Raw genomic sequence first — 19953 nt, forward strand, 5'->3', positions numbered from 1 at the left:
TGTTGATGCTGATTTCATTTGAAGAGTAACAACCATACAGTATCTAATTATTCTAACTGAATGTATAGATAAAATGTAAGAATTTGACGTCAATGATGATGCGTACATTTAGTAAGGTTAGGAAAATATTGCCTTTTATAAAGTTAAAAAGTCTCCTACAAATCAATTTAAGGCAAATATCACAAATATGCTAATGAAAGTAAGACCTGATAGAGCACTGATGAGACTATAGCTTCATAACGGATTACATTTACACCAAAAAAAAAACTAACAAAAAGTAAAACTAAAAAAAAAGTAACTTTTTTACTCTGAAAAAATGACTGACTGATTTACTTGTCCGAAAGACTAGGACATGTCAAGGCTTATTGTCGAGCCCTTGATTAGTAATGATTTTAACTTCTGCAAAGTTGTGTATACTGTTACATTTTATATGTTGTCAATAAGTACATATACATGGTATGTTTTTGTGCATTTCCATCTATAACTAGCGAGATCAGGATACATTTTGCTGTATGGCCATGTGATTTTACCATGATTAAGAGAACAAAGGTGACAAATTAAAGTAACGCATACCCTCTCGTGGCTTGTTGCATAATTTTAATTCACACGATCTGTTTTGATTCTGGCCTGTTATTTGGGTCCTGTGCCATTCACTTTTAGCATCTGCATTTTTTGCTTATTAACTCCTTGTTGCCAAAATTCTTTCTGTTAATTGAATGACTTTTGCTAAACATTTTCTGCCTGTCTGCCTGAAAAACAAGCATCCCTCATATATCCCACCTCACTCTTTGTCTCTCTCTTTTTGTTTTTCTCTCATTCTCTGTGATAGATACGTATAGACAGGCTTCATATGTGGTGGGTTTGGCGTCTGTCATGATGTCTGCTCTAATTCTGGAGTGATTGCTCGATAACAGTTATAGCCACGTCGGGCAGGCACTTGTCATCATCTCTTTGCTTGCAGCCGTTTTCATTGGCAGCCGTGGAGAGGGATGGATTGATTGGGTGAATAGGTGAGCAGAGGAACGTGGGTGGTGAGATGAAGATGTGATACTAAAAGATCCATGAGCGCTTTCTAGAAAATGCTTTTTTCTGTCATCCTAAAACGGCATTATGTTTTTGCAAACAGATCGGGGAAAGGCATGATGGGATGGCCCTCATTTTATACCATAAATCTCTCAATCACTCTTCCTCTCCTCAGTAGAATGAAATGGATACACACACACCTCAGCTCAGTATAGGATAAGATAATGATAACAAATAAAAATCATGTTGCAAAATGTATTCTTTAAAAATAATAAAATGTTGACATTAACTTTAACAACTATAAATGCTTTCATACTAGAAGTTGTTTAGTTAAGATGAACAATGTTACCAGAGTGACCAAAGTTAATTTATCAGACACACTGTAAATATATTCACATTCTTTATCAGGTCAAATGGCTTTGTTGACTTATTTACATTTTACTGTCATGCTTGACTTTGTTTAAAGTGGGCCACAATTTCCAAAAGTCCTTCAGACATCTTGACTTTTGCAGGACAAGCGTAGAGAGCTTAAGAGAGAGAAGTAGCACTTGTTTCTGATGAATAGTGTGGTTTAAATAAAATCTCCTGATTTAAAGCCAAGGGCAAATCATGCTTGATTCAGAGCCAGTCGAACAGGTTGTCCTTGTTCCCTGTCCAATGAATCTTTGGAGATAAATTGTTGTTTAAGTAAATTTACAATCAAGTTTTTAACCTACCTACATCACACAAATGGTATCACTGATAGACCTGTTACAGCTTAACTGCTTAAATTTGTAAACATTGTGTAAACATTCACACTGGTCTCAGCTTGATATGCAGGAAAGGTTGAGGAAGCTGAACCTTTCACCATAGATTAGGGTTATTTTTGTGTTTTGACATGGATTTTTTTTTTTTTTTTCAAACAAAACATTTCAGATTAATTTTAAATGCATTTAAATTGGCTATTTATGTCTTTGAGAGGACTTTAAAAAATGTGATCTATTAGTACAACGAAGGCGTTGGAACAGCTGGAACATTAAGAAATGCATATCTGGAATAAAACTGTAGTGACTGATACAATAGCCAATTAAAGCCAGTTGAAAAACAACTTGAAAATCAAGCCTGACGCATATTTTCATGGGCTGTCTTGAATAATTTGGTAAGTCAAGAAAATGTATTACTGAATAAAATCAGAAATATGCAGCTTCCAGAACTTGTGTGTGTGTGCTAAACAGATTGTAATTCGGATAGCGCACTGAAAGGGGCTTTTTATGTTTTTATTTGTCAATATGACACATCATATATGAAATCTGTAGAAAATCTGTTTCATTTTCAAAGGCCTCATTAATTGCACTCCATGGCAGCTTTGCAAGACCACCACCTCGCACGGTTATTTGGCTGCTGTCTTCTGTCATCATATGTGGACAGATCTTTTCTCTGTTTATCTTTCATTACCTTTGAACCTCATCCAAATCCAGCATACACTCCAAACGCAACAAAACACAAGCCTTCATGAGGCATTTTTTCAAAAGCAGGGCATCTTACCCTCATGCAGTGCCTTTCTACTGAGAAACGCTCAGGCTCCCTGACTCTGTCCCCAGCCTTTCATTTACATTTAAAGTGGCTGCAGACAGGCCTGAGTGCAAAGTGGATGGAGGAGGCCTCCACAGTCTCTGAGCTCTAATAAATGGAGACTCTGAGGGGTTCTGGGGATTGGCTGTGACTCAAGGTTAACCTGGGTGTAGATTCATTCGCAAGAGTGGGTCAAAGCTCAGCTCAGGAGAGAGTGAGATTTTGTCCCTCATGTGCGAATATGCAATGTGAGAAAGCATGTTTGTTAACATGGTTGCATTTGCTCTCATTTAGCATTTCTTCGGTACTCTACAGAGAAAGACACATTAACAAATGATGGATGGATATTAGAGGCACAGTATTTCTGCTTGTTTACCACAATTTCAATGCAGTATACATTCCTCGGCATGACACTATAATATGTATGATTTAGTAAGCTTACATTCAGTTATTTACCATTATCCAGGTACTTCATTAACAAGAATGGGTCAGTGACACAAGATTGGCAGTTGCTATGATAAAGAAAATGATTTTTTTGTGCTCAGAAATTTACTCTTTGTGGTCATGATGGTTATGGAATGATATTGCGGACATTATTCAAAAGGCATTGCAAATTGTATTTGCAATTGCGTTTTCAATTTGTGGACGCATAAAATGTGACATAATCCAAACGCAAATGCAAATCGCGCATTACCGTTTTCATTTTCGATTAAGTGGACGCACAGTGTCTGCCAAATTTAAAATGGAAATGCAAAGTCCGTTTGCAATTGTGTTTTCCATATCTTACGAGCTATGAGCCTGTCATATTTAAATAGCAATATTAATTACCACATTTGCCTTTTCACTCTCTCTGCACTGTGCATGTAAACTGCCAAAACTCAAATGGAATCGCAATACCTTTTGCATTTGAATTTCCAACGTCTACACGGAAACCTGTCAATCAAGTGACAGGGGTGGGGCCATTTTATTGGGCGTGTTTGCATTGGGAAGTAAAGATCGTACTAAAATGTAACATGTTTTTACTAGGGTAAATATAAGTTAACGATAGTGTTTATAATTAAGCCACAGTAGCCACAAATGTACAGATGTAAGATGTAAGACGGTCACAGATCGGGTGCTGTTTCAGTGTAGCTTGGTAGCTCAGTGGTTAGTGACTGTCATCTCTAATGGCATACTGTCTTTTAGCGCGTGTTCGAAACCCGGGCCAACACAGACGTTCTTTATTTTTTTGTTTATCCTACTAACTTCAGCCGCTGATTTCGGACTTGCATCCTCAGTAGTTCAGACTTTGTGCATTCGACTCAGGAGTGTGATGTCTGCGAGGACGCAGGTCCGGTAATTCTGCAAACAGCAGCGTACTTGATAACATGTCAGCTCGCCTTGACTACTGCAATTTTCCTCACTGTATGATCGCCCGTTTGGCGGCTGAAGTTAGTAGGATAAACAAAAAAAATAAAGAACGTCTGTGTTGGCCCGGGTTTCGAACATGCGCTAAAAGACAGTATACCATTAGATATGACAGTCACTAACCACTGAGCTACCAAGCTACACTGAATCAGCACCAGATCTGTGACCATCTTAACGTGTGGCCTGTGTTTACCTATTATGAAAATAAACAATAGCAGAACACTGACTACATTTTATGGTTCATGATATTAAAGAACATTTCATAACGTCTCAGACAACTGTACATTTGTGGCTACTGTGGCTTAATTATAAACACTATCGTTAATTTATATTTACCCTAGTAAAAACATGGTACATTTTAGTACGATCTTCACTTCCCAATGCAAACACGCCCAATAAAATGGCCCCACCCCTGTCACTTGATTGGCAGGTTTCCGTGTAGACGTTGGAAATTCAAATGCAAAAGGTATTGCGATTCCATTTGAGTTTTGGCAGTTTACATGCACAGTGCAGAGAGAGTGAAAAGGCAAATGTGGTAATTAATATTGCTATTTAAATATGACAGGCTCATAGCTCGTAAGATATGGAAAACACAATTGCAAACGGACTTTGCATTTCCATTTTAAATTTGGCAGACACTGTGCATTCACTTAATCGAAAATGAAAACGGTAATGCGCGATTTGCATTTGCGTTTGGATTATGTCACATTTTATGCGTCCACAAATTGAAAACGCAATTGCAAATACAATTTGCAATGCCTTTTGAATAATGTCCACAATATCATTCCATAGGATGGTTTCATGCTAAAGTTTAAATTTAATGACTGTAAAATTGTCAAGTGGAGTAATTATCAAGTAAAAAATAATAAAATATTCAAGGAGAAATGAAAATAATTTTACGTACATTTTTAAAGGTTATTTTTTTTTCATGAATTCATTCAAATTAAAAAAATGACATTGTTTTTATTTTTAAGTACTCACATCACACAATATTTAAAGATCTGAACTTGTCTTGCTTTGCCCAACAAAGGTAAAAAATATGTGATATTGTTAGACCATGACACAATCAATAGGGTCTGCATGGGTCTTCATGTGATCACCTCTTGTTTTTTGTTGTTGTTTTTTTCTGGATTTTGGTTGCATCACATTACGACTTTTGTTTGGACATTTATTAATATGCAGTTTATAGGTGAAGTTATTTTTAGTTTTTTTTTTTTTTATATAATAAAAAATTTACCAAACTACCTAGTTTGCCAGCCATTGTATGAGTTACGTTTTGAATGTATTTTAGAATTAATTAGTGTCACATCCAAATTTTGTTTTGTTACGAAAGCAAGAAGTTTTCAGCTGAAAATGGCCACATACAAACAGCCGAGAGTATATTTGCCGCCTCTCTTTCTGTGCCTGTACAGCAAAACAGTATATATGGCAGTAATAGATGTTTAGCGAGCTTGGATGATCTCTGTCTCAAGAAGTGATGTTGTGGTGCAGAATAGCTCAGCTGTATTTGAGTCCCAGACACTAAAAAAAGTGTCTTTCATTTTCTCCCAACTGCAGCAACTGATCGACACTTTAGTTCACACACTCCCCCTTTCTCGTTCTGTCACACAAACACACACACACACTCACACACCTGTTTATAGAGGCCAGGCTTTAACGCTGACACAAGCGGTAGAGTGGGAGAAAGAGTTCTTTCATGAGTGGAAGACAGACAGTCAGCGAGAGAGTTGAGTCGCTTGTTGATTGTTCTGAGGCATCGTGCTTAATCATATGGAATGTAGCATTAAGAGTGTACGGCGAGAGGAATGGGCTTTGATAGATTAAAATCCTAATTAAAGAGTCTCAAGCAGACAAGACCAGCACTGGAGACCAACTCAGCTGGTGTCATTAGCATAGACGTCATCTGGAGACACTTAAAGAAATCTTTCTCGCTCTTTTCTCGCTCAACTAATTCCGTTCTGTATTCCTTCAGAATGTTTGTTTTCCCCTTTCTCATTTCTGTCCAGATTCTTCACCTCGGCTTCCTTGCACTGCCATTTATTTTCATACTTTTCTTGCCTTATCTTCCTGCGTGTATGACAGTCTGTTTTTCTTATATATCTTTCTCTCTCTCTACTATCTCAGTGCTGCCTCTTAACCCCGCTCCCTCACTCTGTCGTTCCTGCTCTGGCAAAGTAAACAAAGTCAATTATAATTTCACACTGTATAATTATTTTCCCTTCTGTGTAATCTGTAAAAAGCATTTTAATTTACCGTCTCTCTCTAAATGCACTATCAAAGCTGTGCTTGAAAAGAGCAACTTACATAAGAATCAAAGTAGGAGAAAGCGTTTCAACTTATATGTTGAGCTTTTTTTTTAACTAATGCATTTTTTTTTTTTATCATCCTAAATTACGCTTCAATCCACGTTACATAAGCGTCAGAGTGTACAGAGTCTATGTTTCTTCATGGCTTATAGAACATCGCAGGTAATTGTTCACACATTTAGATCAGTAACTGACTGAGATTATTCCCACCTCTCATAATGAACGTTTCTGATGGCCTATTTGTTGCTGAAAACTGCTAATTGTGCTATTTATTTTGACAACCAGACAGAGCAACGGAAATCTTTATGTATGCATCTACAGTATTTTAATTTCTCAGTTATTCACTTTTTTACATCTTAAATACAGAGTAATAATTTTAAAATGTAGAAGTTCAACATTTAAACTGCTGCTTTTGGTGCCACTTAATGAAAATAGCTTCATGACATCAAAGGCATCCTTAGGAAAGTAGAAGTTACATTCTAAAATTGATTTATCAAAGATTTATCCCAGTGGCTAGCTGTAATAAAGAAAATAAGTTTTCATGGCATGATTCAAAAATAATGTTTTTGTTGATATATTGTAGGAGCAAAAATTCAGCTTTAATCTCTAAGCTAGTCATCAGAATAATGTGTTTCAGACAGTCATAGAACATTGAAGAGAAAGGGTGTTGGTTAAACATTTGAAGGTCTGATAACTCTGTTCCCTATCTGTCGGTCACTACGAGTTATGTCGAACGACATATGGGTTCTCACTTGGGAGGCCAATCATCTCTGAGTTTAAGTGAAAACGCCAATTAAAATTGGCTAGTGGATTTAACACTGGAGCCACTCCCCGTGCCAACGGGTAAAAAAAGTGTGACAGGTGCATCCACTCATTAGATTTTTGCTTCGGAGCCGAGAAGTTGATGTATCCAGTCTCTACAAAGCCTTCATCTGTGTGTTCGAGAGCTGTTCCTGGTCGGTGTAACGGCGCAGTACAGCGGTGTCCCTGTGACGGCGATTCCCCTGGGCGCTTCGGCTGAAAGAGCAGTTTCTAAAAGAGCAAATCACGGACAATTCGCGTCTTTTTCAAGATGCCGTTTCATCCGTGTCCTTCTGGATGCGGTCGTTTCCTGTCTTCGGTTGACGGTCACGAGCATTGTCTGCAGTGTCTGGGCGTCCAACACGCTGAGGCTGCGCTCATGGATGATTCATGCGTCTATTGTGGGCGTATGAACATGGCAGCGCCGCGATCGCGTCTCTCACTCCTCAAGGAGAGTGCAGCAGACCCCTCTGTCTCCACCCATCCCGGTTTCTCTGGCTCGAGCAGGGGACCGTGCAGCGCGTGTCCCATGCGGCTGCTGATTGATTCTGCTGGGCCGTCTTACAGCGGCCCCAGCGTGTCTTTCGGTGCACCGCCCGAGGATCAGATGTCGATTGCTGCATCGGAGGATGGGTTATTGACCTCTGAGGATGAGGATTCGGCGGGGCTGCCCCCCTCGGGTGTTGTCGCTGCTGCCGAATCGGACTTGGAGTTGTCGGCCATGCTTGCCTGGGCAGCCGTGAGTATCGGGCTGGAGGTGACTACACCGCCCAGCCCCGAGCCCTCGCGGCTGGACGATTGGTTTCTCGGTGCGGAGCGCGGCTCACAACCTCGTTCTCCCCCGGTTCCTTTCTTCCCGGAGGTGCATGAAGAGGTGACGAAGTCGTGGACGGCTGCTTTCATGGCCAGAAGCCGCTCGTCTCCCTCTTCCATCCTCATCACCCTCGATGGCGGGGCAGCCAGGGGGTACGTGGACATTCCCCAGGTGGAGAGGGCAGTTGCGGTGCACCTGTGCCCACAAAACGCCGCCACTTGGAGGAATCGTCCGCGTCTCCCATCCAAGGCCTGTAAGCTTACAGTGCTGTGGGCCAAGCTGCCTCTGCCCTGCATGCCATGGCTATCCAGCAGGTACATCAAGCCAAGGTGCTGAAATCAATGCACGAGGGAGGTACCGACCCGAGGTTGATGCAGGAACTGCGCACGGCGACTGACTTCGCCTTACAGGCGATGAAGGTCACGGCACGGTCCCTCGGGAAGGGGATATCCACGCTGGTGGTCCAGGAGCGCCATCTCTGGCTGAACCTGGCTGAGATGAGAGACGTCGACAAAGCCCGCTTTCTCAATGCTCCCGTCTCCCAGGCAGGCCTGTTCGGCGACACGGTCGAGGACTTTGCCCAGCAGTTCTCAGCGGTGCAAAATCAGACTGAGGCCATCCAGCACATCTTGCCCCGACGTTATCCTCCGGTTGCCACCATTCCGTCGCGGGCAGCGCCTCAGCCTGCTCATCGCCGTGGGCGCCCCCCTGCGTCCTCCACACCAGCTCCGCCCCGTGCTGAAAGTTCTTTGAGGCCGGTGCGTCGAGCCCCACGTGTCACTCCCGGATGCGAAGTCCTCTAAAAAGATGACTAAGCGGCTCTGACACGGGCAACTCGGAGATGTGGGAGACTGCTCTTCAGGAGCTGGTGGAGACAGTGCCACTCCTTCCCCCGGAGGAGGGCTGGGTGGAGAATCCTCAGTTTTTGTTTCTTTCTGTTCTGCCGCTGGTCCAATGGCCGGCGGCACCCACTTTGTCAATAAAAGAGCAATTCCCTTTCCTCCGAGTTGCAAGGTTCGTGGGTTGATGATGAGCAACACACTTCCTCCTCATTCTCACCCACGACGCCCCCTTTCGCCAACAGTCAAGAGGTCGCGGTTTGGAGACGCAACGCCTCTCCACACGTCTCTGGCCAGTTCCTCTGGGAACACGAGGAGTGTGGCTGTGATGACTTGGAACAACTATCTCGACGACTGGCTCATTATGGCCCTGTCCCGAGAGCAGTTGTGCGATCACAGGGACTTGATGCTCCGGCACCTCAGTCAGTTGGGGCTTCAGGTCAACCGAGAGAAGAGCAAGCTCTCCCCTGTGCAGAGAATCTCTTATCTCTGTATGGAGTTATACTCGGTGAGTATGACGGCATGGCTCACCAGCGAGCGTGCCCAGTCAGTGCTGAACTGCCTGAGTTCCTTCAGAGGCAGGACAGTGGTACCACTGAAACACTTTGGCACCTGCATCCAGATCTTTGGAACGTCCACGTGTGGCTTCTGGATGGGTCGCAGCAGACCTAAGTGATCTGCCCCCAGCGGTGGTAGACACTATCACTCAGGCTAGATGGGCTGCCATTGCAGCCCATCACGATGCAGTGGACGGCCGGTCCCTGGGGAGGCACGACCTGATCGCTAGGTTCCTTAGGGGTGCCAGAAGGTTACATCCTCATAGGACACCCCTGATTCCCTGCTGGGACCTCTCTATTGTCCTGGCGGGACTTCAAAGGGGGTTCCCTTTGAGCCGCTGGATTCAGTCGAGCTTAAGTTCCTGTCTCTCAAGACCACTGTTGGGAACGTTACTTTAAAAAAGTAATTAGTTATAGTTACTCACTACTTGTTCCAAAAAGTAACTGAGTTAGTAACTGAATTACTCTATAATAAAAGTAACTCGTTACCAGGGAAAGTAACTATTTGCGTTACTGTAAAAAAAAAAAAAAAAAAAAAAAAAAGTTGCTATATGTCAAAGAATTTGTTTTTGATATTTATTGCACGTCAACAGACAGCAAGAGTTTTATCCTGCACTCTTTGTAAGAAAAGTGTTTTTGGCTACTAGCTTTGTAGATGCGTGTGTATCACATTACATGTACACATTACATGCACGTTCTTGCCTTTGACTACAATGAATTTGTAGTAGTGCTTATATCTCCACCTTGAAAATGCCAACTTTTAATCGGATTGCTCCTGACTCGCCATTTCTCCTGCTGCTGCGAATCTCTGTGTACAGCTGTTGGGTGTGTGTGACTGTGTGTGTTTGGTGCCGCTGGCACGTGTGTGTAAAAACACTGGCTCTGATTGGCTACCATGAAACACATGACTCTGCCTTAGCCAATCATAATCGCTTATCTCGTTATTAACCCACCTGCTCACTCGCTGTGTGAGCCAGGGGTGCGTTCGGATTGCATATTAAATCAATGCATAGTAACGCACCGCCTTTAACGTTCAGTAACGTTAACGGCGTTGTAACGACGGGAAAAGTAATTAGTTAGATTACCCCGTTACTGAAAAAATAACGTCATTACTTAACGCCGTTCTTTTAAACGCTGTTATTCCAAACACTGCTCAAGACAGTGCTCCAGGTCGCGCTCACTTCCATCAAAAGGGTCGGGGACCTAAAAGCATTTTCGGTAGGTGAAGAGTGCCTTGTGTTCGGGACAGCCTACTCTCACATTGTCCTGAGACCCTGGCCGGGATATGTGCCCAAGGTTCCCAACACTCCCTTCCGAGACCAGGTGGTGAACCTGCAAGCTCTGCCCCTGGAGGAGGCAGATCCAGCCTTGCCGTTGCTGTATCCCGTGTGATGTGAGTGCCTTTCTTCTCCCAGTAGAAGCCAGCCAGGCCCAGTACTGGTGTTAGCATGCCCGGAGTTCCGGTCAGCCCCTGTACTGGGCTAGGTGTTCATATGGCTTGATTCCCTACAGGTAATCCCATATGTGTATTCTTCCACGGTAAGGTTTCCCTCTTGGCAAACCCGTGCCTTCCCTTGACAGACCCGTTCTGTCAGTCTCTTCTGGCAGCCGTTTCATCCCTACTCTAAGGTAGGACCTGCCTCAGAGACCCCTTCCATATGTAGTACTGCCCCCTGGGTTAGTCCATATCAGTATCTCCACATGTCACCTCCCTACGGGTAGGATGTGGTCTCCGTAGCTGCCGGTTCCTAGGCACGCTTCCCCATTGTCTTGCCAAGCTGAAAGAACAAATATGGAAGATTTGAAGCAATCTTTCACTGAAGGTTGAAATCCCTTCTATTAACTTAAGCGTAGCTTTGTGGCACGCCAGGGCTTGTCGACAATTGCAGCGCCACAGGGTTGTGATGGTGTTCAGGTTGTGGCGTTTTCCATAGGACCCCATATGTCTTTCGACATAACTCATAGTGACCGACAGATAGGGAACGTCTCGGTTACGTACGTAACCCTCGTTCCCTGATGGAGGGAACGGAGGCGTTATGTCCCCATGCCACAACCTTGAACCAGTCGCTGTTGCCGGGACACGTTCTCGGCTCCTCAGCGTAAAACCTAATGAGTGGATGCACCTGTCGCCCTATTTATACCTGTTGGCACGGAGAGTGGCTCAGGTATGTTAAATCCACTAGCCAATTTTCATTGGCGTTTTCTCTTAAACTCAGAGATGATTGGCCTCCCAAGTGAGACCCCATATGTCGTTCGACATAACGTCTCCGTTCCCTCCATCAGGGAACGAGGGTTACATACGTAACCGAGACGTTCTATATCACTTCAACAAATTATTAGTTATTTCAGATGTCCTTCCAGCTTACAACAGCAAATGGACCAAAACTCACAAGAAAACCAAGCAAACAAATGTAAATTATCAATATCATTTTAAAATAAAATTTTCATGGTTTTCAGTTGTGATAAATCTTACAATTGCTGACCTTCAGGCTGATATGTTGTCAGTTTGTGTTGTGGTGAGACAGCACACTGTGACAGATTAACAGAAATTGTAATATGTTAAGTAGTTAAGTATCACTTCAACTACTTTTCTGGGGCTGTAAGCAAACTAACATTACTGCAGGCCAAGAAATGGTTGATATGTACAGGTAACACATCATGCTTCTTTAATTTTTCTGACATGCCGCAGATGCAGCACTCTAAATGACTCATGTATGTGTTGAAGGATTAAACAGTATTGTAAGAAACTACTGATTTTAATGTTCTGAGAAGTTATCAAAGAAAAAGATATCTCTGACACAACTTTTTTTGACATACAAAGCCCACACAATGTGCCATATTTTATGGACCTTTAATTCAATACAAAAGCTCTGTAATCTTTGGTTCCCTTTCAGTCAGTCACGTTCCATGTTATGTCAGAATCGCCTTTGAGTGTTAACAAAACAAGCCAATGAATGTTGGTGTGCGAGATTTGCATCGCGCACCCCACCACGCAGCACGGACAACACTGCGACCGTTGCATGCATCAACCACCAGGGCGGTCTACACTCCCGTCGCATGTCGCAACCTGCCCGCCATCTCCTCCTTTGGAGTCAGAAGCATCTGACTCATTCTGCGGTCACTTCGTACCATTCACGTTCCCAGCGGAGCCCAATCATGCAGCCAGCAAGTTCTCATGACAGCCCTGCCTTCCAGGAGATTGGCGACTCCACCCTGAGACAGTCCAGCTGATCCTGAGGTGCTTCGGGGACATTCAGGTAGACCAGTTTTCAAGTGCAAGGTCAGGGAGCACAAGGAACATGTCCTCTTAGTAACAAGTCCTTTTAAATAGCTGGAACACTAAATTGGCATTTATTAACAGTGTTTTTTTCCTGTTGTGTTGCGGCTCGACGTCGGCTTCCTCCTCATTTTGTTCTCTCTTCTCTTAAGGGGTGCGTTGACTGCGCTTTCCTACCAATGATGACCGTTTCTTGGTCTCTTTAACATTCAGGTCATAGTCATCCCTGTAGCACGGGTCCAGAAAAAACCGTCGGTGTGCATACATTTATAGAAAACAATGGGTTTGAATTTTAAAGACATGGCGCTGCGCTTCTCGTCCGGTGTGTGAATCCCTTAAAATATATATGATTCCGGCTTTCAGTTTGGCTGTCAGTTGTCCATCCTCTTCCGATGGGGCCAATGTGTCATCTTTAATAAGACACAGGGGGAAGAGATGACGCGGTTATGCTAATCTGTGATGTGACTCTCTTGGCAAGCAGCATGTAGCTGCATTCAGTTTTTAATTATAGTGTATGCTTTCTTTTAAACTAAATTATTTATAATGAACATTTTACTTAATTCAAATAAATATTTTATGAAAAAAAAAAGAATACTTTAAAAAAATCGGCGGGAAAGTGATGTAACCGGTGTTGTGGCTTTAAACTGGTAACACCGTCAACACTGTCTATCGCGGCAAGCCTAGTCGTCACACCATCTTAACTGTTGCTTGCAAAAATTTATCATTTCATATATATTTCAGTATTCAGATTTTATTTATCCAAAACAAATACATTTCTGGAACATCTTTTCAAATATGGAAAATCATTTTTACATAACAGACTCCCTAATGCCCATTCAAATGAACTCATACACACCTGTCACACACATCCATCTCAGCACTGATGACATGCTATAGCTTCTGATGTGCTCTCACTCATTCACCCTTTTTTCCCTTTAACAGTTGAGCAGAAAGGACAGCTGGAGAAGGAGAGTGGTCTGCGGATTCTTGAGGCTGGACTGAGTGATGTAAGTCAGAGGAAAGGAGTCTTCTTTCTCTCCCTTCTCCCTCCCTCCAATGATGACATCCTCCTTTCCCAGAGTGCAACCCCATATTGAATGTGTTTTACTTGCAGAATCTGTCCCTTAACTTAGCATTCTTTTATAGATGTTTTTTATATTAAACTCTAGAATGAAATGTCATGGATTAGCAATAGCACTACCAGCATTAAAGGGATAGTTCACCCAAAAATAAAGATTATGTCATGTGCTCTCACCCTCAAGTTATTCCAAATCTCTATGAATTTCTTCTTTTTCTTGAGCACAAAAGAAGATATTTAAAAAAAAATCTGTTGCCCATTAACTACATACAGTAGTTAATTTGAAAGAAAACTTCAAATTATGGATTGGAGACTTTATACTACATTTGTGGTGAGCAAATACAGGTCAAGGCAAAATCATATGTTATGACTAGCAGTCACCTGATAGGAAAAAGTCTTATGACCAACTTGAAAGATTAAGTTCCAGAATTGAAGTCCTGTTATCATTGTAGTTGGTTCACTAAGACTGTTGCGAACAGCATCTTATGTAAAATCTCTTGTGGTTGCTGTATTCATTCTGTATGCTATGGCATTTATGTGTTATTCCCAAAAACACTATTATTGTGGTGCAGGGCTCCAGACTTTGACACACACACACAAAAAAAATAATAATAAAAAAAAATTATTGCTACCAAATCATGTGGCTGTATGACCATCTGATAAAGTTAGTCGCAAAAGAGCGACCAGTGGGTAAAATGAGTCTGGAGCCCTGTATAGTAATGGTGTTACTATAGCATTTACTCTCTTATTAGCCTGCTCTATTCTTGTGAATTATTAGATTAGATAGAACTACAAAAGCTAAATGCTAAATTGGATTTATTTTTCGACTTAATATTACTATTGCCTCCTTAAAGAATTTACAAGTCTTACATTCGAAGGAATGGGGTTACATCATTAAACCTCTTTCTATGATTGTTTGGTATATATTTATATGCGCCTTTGTGTGTGTGTGTGTGTGTGTGTGTGTGTGTGTGTGTGTGTGTGTGTGCGTGCGTGCGTGCGTGTGTGTGTGTCTGTGATTGCCATTAAATAGAGCTAAGCGGCTTTCTATGTCACTGATTCAATTCACTGTCTGCTGCAAAGGCAACATGCCAAATATACTCTATCAATCAAAACAGCCACAAAACAAAGAAAGAGAGAGAGAGAGAGAGAGAGAGAGAGAGAGAGAGAGAGGATGGAAGGACAGATGGTTATTAGTTATCTCAGTCAAATACATGGAAAGAGTTGTTTAGAGACTTTTGCCTAACACATAGACATTTGGCAATTTCACTGGATACTTTAAACTAAAATGATTAAAAGTGCTGTTCTGCATGAAACATAAAACCCTTTAAAACATAAATAATACTGCACATGTATATACCACAGTGGTAGTTTAATATCTTAGATTGAAAATGTTAAAATTTTCTTTGCTTTTGTTTGGGATAATAATCAGCGAGGATATCCTTGCATTTGTCCTAAGAATTTAAGGGATCACTAAGCGAATGAGACTGTATTTATGCTGGGACATTTGACCTCATACCCACTGACCACCTGCCCTTAAGTCTGAGCACTACTTAAAAACTGCATTGTTGCAACATTTCCATGTTAGACCACTGGCAAAAAGTGTTTTATGGATATTAGAGGTGTTATGAATATTAGATTTTTGATTATTATTTCATGCTGACTTCAGTGAATTAACATTTATTAAACTAGTATCTTATGATGAAACTTTTTTTGTATAAAATTAATACACATTTTACCTTATATGAAAAAAAAACATAGGAATAAAATTATTAGCATTCTCGATAGGGCTGGTCTTACTAGCAAACTGTCATAGCCTTTTTGTTCAACACTTGGTAAAATTGGTCAATGATCATGATCACCATGATCTTTCTGGTGAATATGATTGACCATTTAAACTTGCCTCCTGTTTTAACATAATTTAGTCGTCACTGACACTGATTTTTCAGAGAATGTCACAGAGAATCCATTCAGTATATTTGAAAACGATTGAGGATATTATGGGATTGCTGTTGTTTTATTTTCATAAATTACAGCACTGCTCTGTACAAACCCATATGTTAGTGGAGACATGGAAATATTTAGTGATTGTCTTTTTTTTTAGATTTCCTTTGAATCTGCTAGACTTCAGATTAATTAGCCACAATTTATATTTTAATCTATGCATTTAGCTCATGCTTTTATCCAAAGTGACTTAGAATAGAGGAACATAGGACATTTTTTACAAACCCAATCATATTCATAGTATACAAGGGAAGATTTATTAGAGATTTGGAAACAAGCTATGTAAATAACTAAGGACAAACCTATTTTCACTACAACCTAGTGTGTTTATGATTACAATAATGGATTAAAAAATGTTATAACAAAACAGTTTTTAATATCAAGCAGCATAATGGACTACTGTATTTTTGTAGAGATTATAAACTTTGCACACATAAACGCCCACTCTACACTGAAAATAAGGTGCATTCATCAACAGTATTTACATTAAAAGTATGTGTTTTAATCATCCATATCACATGACATTAAGTGTTTTGCAGAAAGCAAAAATGTGAACATTTTCTTGGTTTTTTGTGACTTTGGACAATCATTGAGATAGATGTTTTTAATTTTCAAGTTTCTTTCCCTGCACCGTTTGCCACGATGCTCCCATTACATGAAAACCCAGGCATTGATTGTTTGCCAAGAATTAACGTCAAGCATATTCTTATTGAAAGCAGCACTTTGATAACCCATCCTCCCACCTCCACAAATTGTTTTCCGATCCACTTAGGGTTGTCTCCATGCCAACATAAGACAAACACAACAATAGAGAGAGGGAAAAAATAAATAAATAAAAGGATGCATGTTTTTTGACACATTAAGCAAGAGATGCAGCCATCTCGCTGAGACAATAGGATTAGCTCAAGTGCTGTCAGTCTGTGAACTGACATAATGCAGCCTTTAATATTCATAAAGAAATTAAGTGAAGAAGGTTTTGAGGGGCAGTGGACGGATGTGATAAAAGGGGAGGGTGCGCATGCATCCACATTGATAAATATTCATTGAGGCCTCTCAGCGGAGGTGAGAATGTAATCAAGTAGGGTATTGATGTGCCGGCAGCCTTTATGAACCTGGTCTAAATGAGCTTTCCAATAGAGAATGTGACCATAAGACCTGCCACAAACAAGCAAAGAGGAGAATACATCGCAAAACAAGCTGCACTTCTTCCAGCTTGTCCATTATCTTTTCATTCAACTGCTGGGTTGGTAGTAATAATTGTCATTAACATTATTATTTAAATTTTACAGGGTCATGAAACAGCTTTTATGTTTTACTGGTCAGAACTTTGCAAAATGTTCATGAGTGCATACATTTAGCATCACCAACTGACAACACATCATGTCATTTATAAAATATAAAGAGTAATTGACGATGTAATGAAGTGCAAGTAACTACTTGAACCCAGAGCTCTCATCACAGCACTATGAAGATAATACTACCCTTTTTTGTCCCTCTCTTTCTCTCTGCTCACACAACTATGATAGTCATTTTCACCATGTTGTACGGGCGCAGGGCCGCTGTCTAAAGTTTGTCATCTTGGCCCATTTTGTTGGTAATTAGCCTTAATCATGACTGCTCTGCAGGGGTCGGTGGGGGTGCAGGACTCTCAGCTGAAAAGGAAAGAGAAATTATCCTAGCTGTCTGAATGTATTCAGATAGTGCAGAATAAAATAAAAAGCCACGCAGAGCTGTGCAAACGGCTGTGTATGCGTTTCATATAGCAGGAATGTGTGAGAGTAGGTGGATTGACACAGATTATGAAAGGCATAAGGTGAAAATGATGGACGTACTTGCAGGAAAAAGGAAAAGGATCATAAGCAGATCATAAAGGAGTGAAGGATCTGAGGATCCTCAAATGCAAACTGTGTGTATTTTGCTTCAAGAGAGCAATCATACATTTGTGTTGTGTTTCACTTTGTTTCTTTTATTTTTCATTCATTCATTCATTCATTCATTCATTCATTCATTCATTTATAATTATTTATAATCATTTAATCATTTTTATTATTCCATTTAATAATGTAATCATTAAAAAATATATATATGTAGATATATAGATATTTGATTCATTCATTGAGTAGTTATTGCAGTAGTCATGCACTGGGGTTGCATGAGTTAGTGCACTGTTAGTGCACTCTCAGGGCTGGGTTGCAGCAGGATTGGCATCCAGTGTAAAATATGTGCCAAATCGGTTGTGCTGATCATTCCGCTGTAGCAACCCCTGATACAGGGAGCAAGCTGAAAGGAAAGAGAAAAATTGTTCTTCTATTATTTTTCCATTGTTGTTTAATCTTATGACTGTGTGTTTCAAGGGCTGTTTGTCTACTTGAATAAGAAATACAAGGGAATATTTATGGAAATTCAAGGTTTATGCTATGTTGTCGTGAATAAGTTAACAGTACTTGTTGAATTTGTGCTAGTCAGACAAAGTCTGAGCACTGAAAGATGTGCGACTAAGACTATTCAATAAACTGCTCTTTTTTATCATCATCACCTCGTCTCCTGCTTCTGCTCTTTACTGCCTTTTCTCAGACAACTACTTGGCTGACTCGTTTTGGGTACTAGACAAGACTTGCTGTTAAAAGGTTTTGGGTATTAGGCTACTTTGCTGACTAGTTGTTCTGTTACCAGACAAAACAGATATTTTCTGATAGGATCTGGCATCTGGGACTGGATCTTAATTTTCTGGCATGGAGGCAAGCTCTAACAGGGGCATGACGAAACTAGGAGAATTTTTATAAAATAAATAAATAAATAAATAAAAAGAAAGAAAGAAAGAAATGTCTTCCCATGGGGGCCAATCAAGTCATAGGATGACGGAACGGATGACTAAAATCTCACTCTGCTAAAGTAATGACAGAAATGCTTAGCTAGAGTTCTGATTTGACAGTGGTGGATGTCGTAGATGGAGACTCAGGTAAGGAAATGTCACAGAGATAAGCAGGGAGAATCAGTAGGCCTTCGGTAATCACGGAACCAGATTTACTGACTAGATGCGCATGATCATATCGTTAGATATATCGCCCAGCCCTAGTCACAACTGCTAACTGCGTCATGAGTCCATGGGAGCACAGATGTTGACGAGCCAATGTGTCACAACCAAATGCACCTCTCCTCCTCACAACATTCCAGTGCCCAAGACTTAAGACCTCATTCTCCAACATCCGGGAGAGCTCCATAGAGGCAGAGGTCCCCTCAGCTGGAGCCTTTTCCAATAGTAATACTCACCATAATATAACAGCTGAGAATTTTTGGTAGTAACGTTGGGACAGTGACTATTCCCCCTAAAAAAAGGCACTGAGGAGATCACATCCTACCCGATGGGGAGGTAACATGTGAAGATCCACCTATGGACTAATAAAGGAAGTACCACATAGGGAACGTACTGGGAGGTTCTCCACCTAAGGGGAAATCTACCAAGACCCAGAACCTATCGACAGAAAGTCCATCTAGGGGAGCACTGAACCTCAGGGGCAATACAGTGGAGAATACACACATGGGGCCTCAAGAGGAGTCACTTCATGTGGTGCACTAACCCAATACAAGAGTTTACTCAAGGGAATGCATTCTAATAGCAAGTTCCTTCGTCGAACTTTGCTAAGAAAAAAGTGCTTAAGTGATAGAAGTGTAGTCCAGAGTTCATGAAAGGAAACTGAGCTGAACTGAATAAACACATAATTACCCTGGGGAGAGTAACACCCTGCCAATCCATCCATCCATCCATCCATCTTCTACCGCTTATCCGGGGCCGGGTCGCGGGGGCAGCAGTCTAAGCAGAGAACCCCAGACTTCCCTCTCCCTAGACACTTCCTCCAGCTCTTCTGGGGGGACACCGAGGCGTTCCCAGGCCAGCCGGGAGACATAGTCTCTCCAGCGTGTCCTAGGTCTCCCCCGGGGTCTCCTCCCAGTGGGATGTGCCCGGAACACCTTCCCGGGAAGGCGCCCAGGAGGCATCCGGAACAGATGCCCGAGCCACCTCAGCTGACCCCTCTCGATGTGGAGGAGCAGCGGCTCTACTCTGAGCTCCTCCCGGGTGACTGAGCTTCTCACCCTATCTCTAAGGGATCGCCCAGCCACCCTGCGGAGAAAGCACATTTCGGCCGCCTGTATCCGGGATCTTGTCCTTTCGGTCATGACCCAAAGCTCATGACCATAGGTGAGAGTAGGAACGTAGATTGACCGGTAAATCGAGAGCTTCGCCTTGCGGCTCAGCTCTTTCTTCACCACGACAGACCGGTACATCGACCGCATTAC

The 19953-nt window shown here is 41.7% G+C and overlaps 1 protein-coding gene across 2 annotated transcripts in view; it reads left to right on the forward strand.

The window, feature by feature from the left end:
- ptprn2 (protein tyrosine phosphatase receptor type N2) overlaps positions 1-19953 on the forward strand; it is a 243530-nt gene that overhangs the window by 160281 nt on the left and 63296 nt on the right. For both annotated transcript variants that reach the window (XM_059533291.1, XM_059533301.1), the window contains one exon: positions 13518-13582. In XM_059533291.1, coding sequence (XP_059389274.1) covers positions 13518-13582 — 65 coding nt within the window. The remainder of the gene's footprint in view (positions 1-13517; positions 13583-19953) is intronic.

This window comes from Carassius carassius, chromosome 3, assembly GCF_963082965.1.
Source record: "Carassius carassius chromosome 3, fCarCar2.1, whole genome shotgun sequence".
Classification (NCBI taxonomy): domain Eukaryota; kingdom Metazoa; phylum Chordata; class Actinopteri; order Cypriniformes; family Cyprinidae; genus Carassius; species Carassius carassius.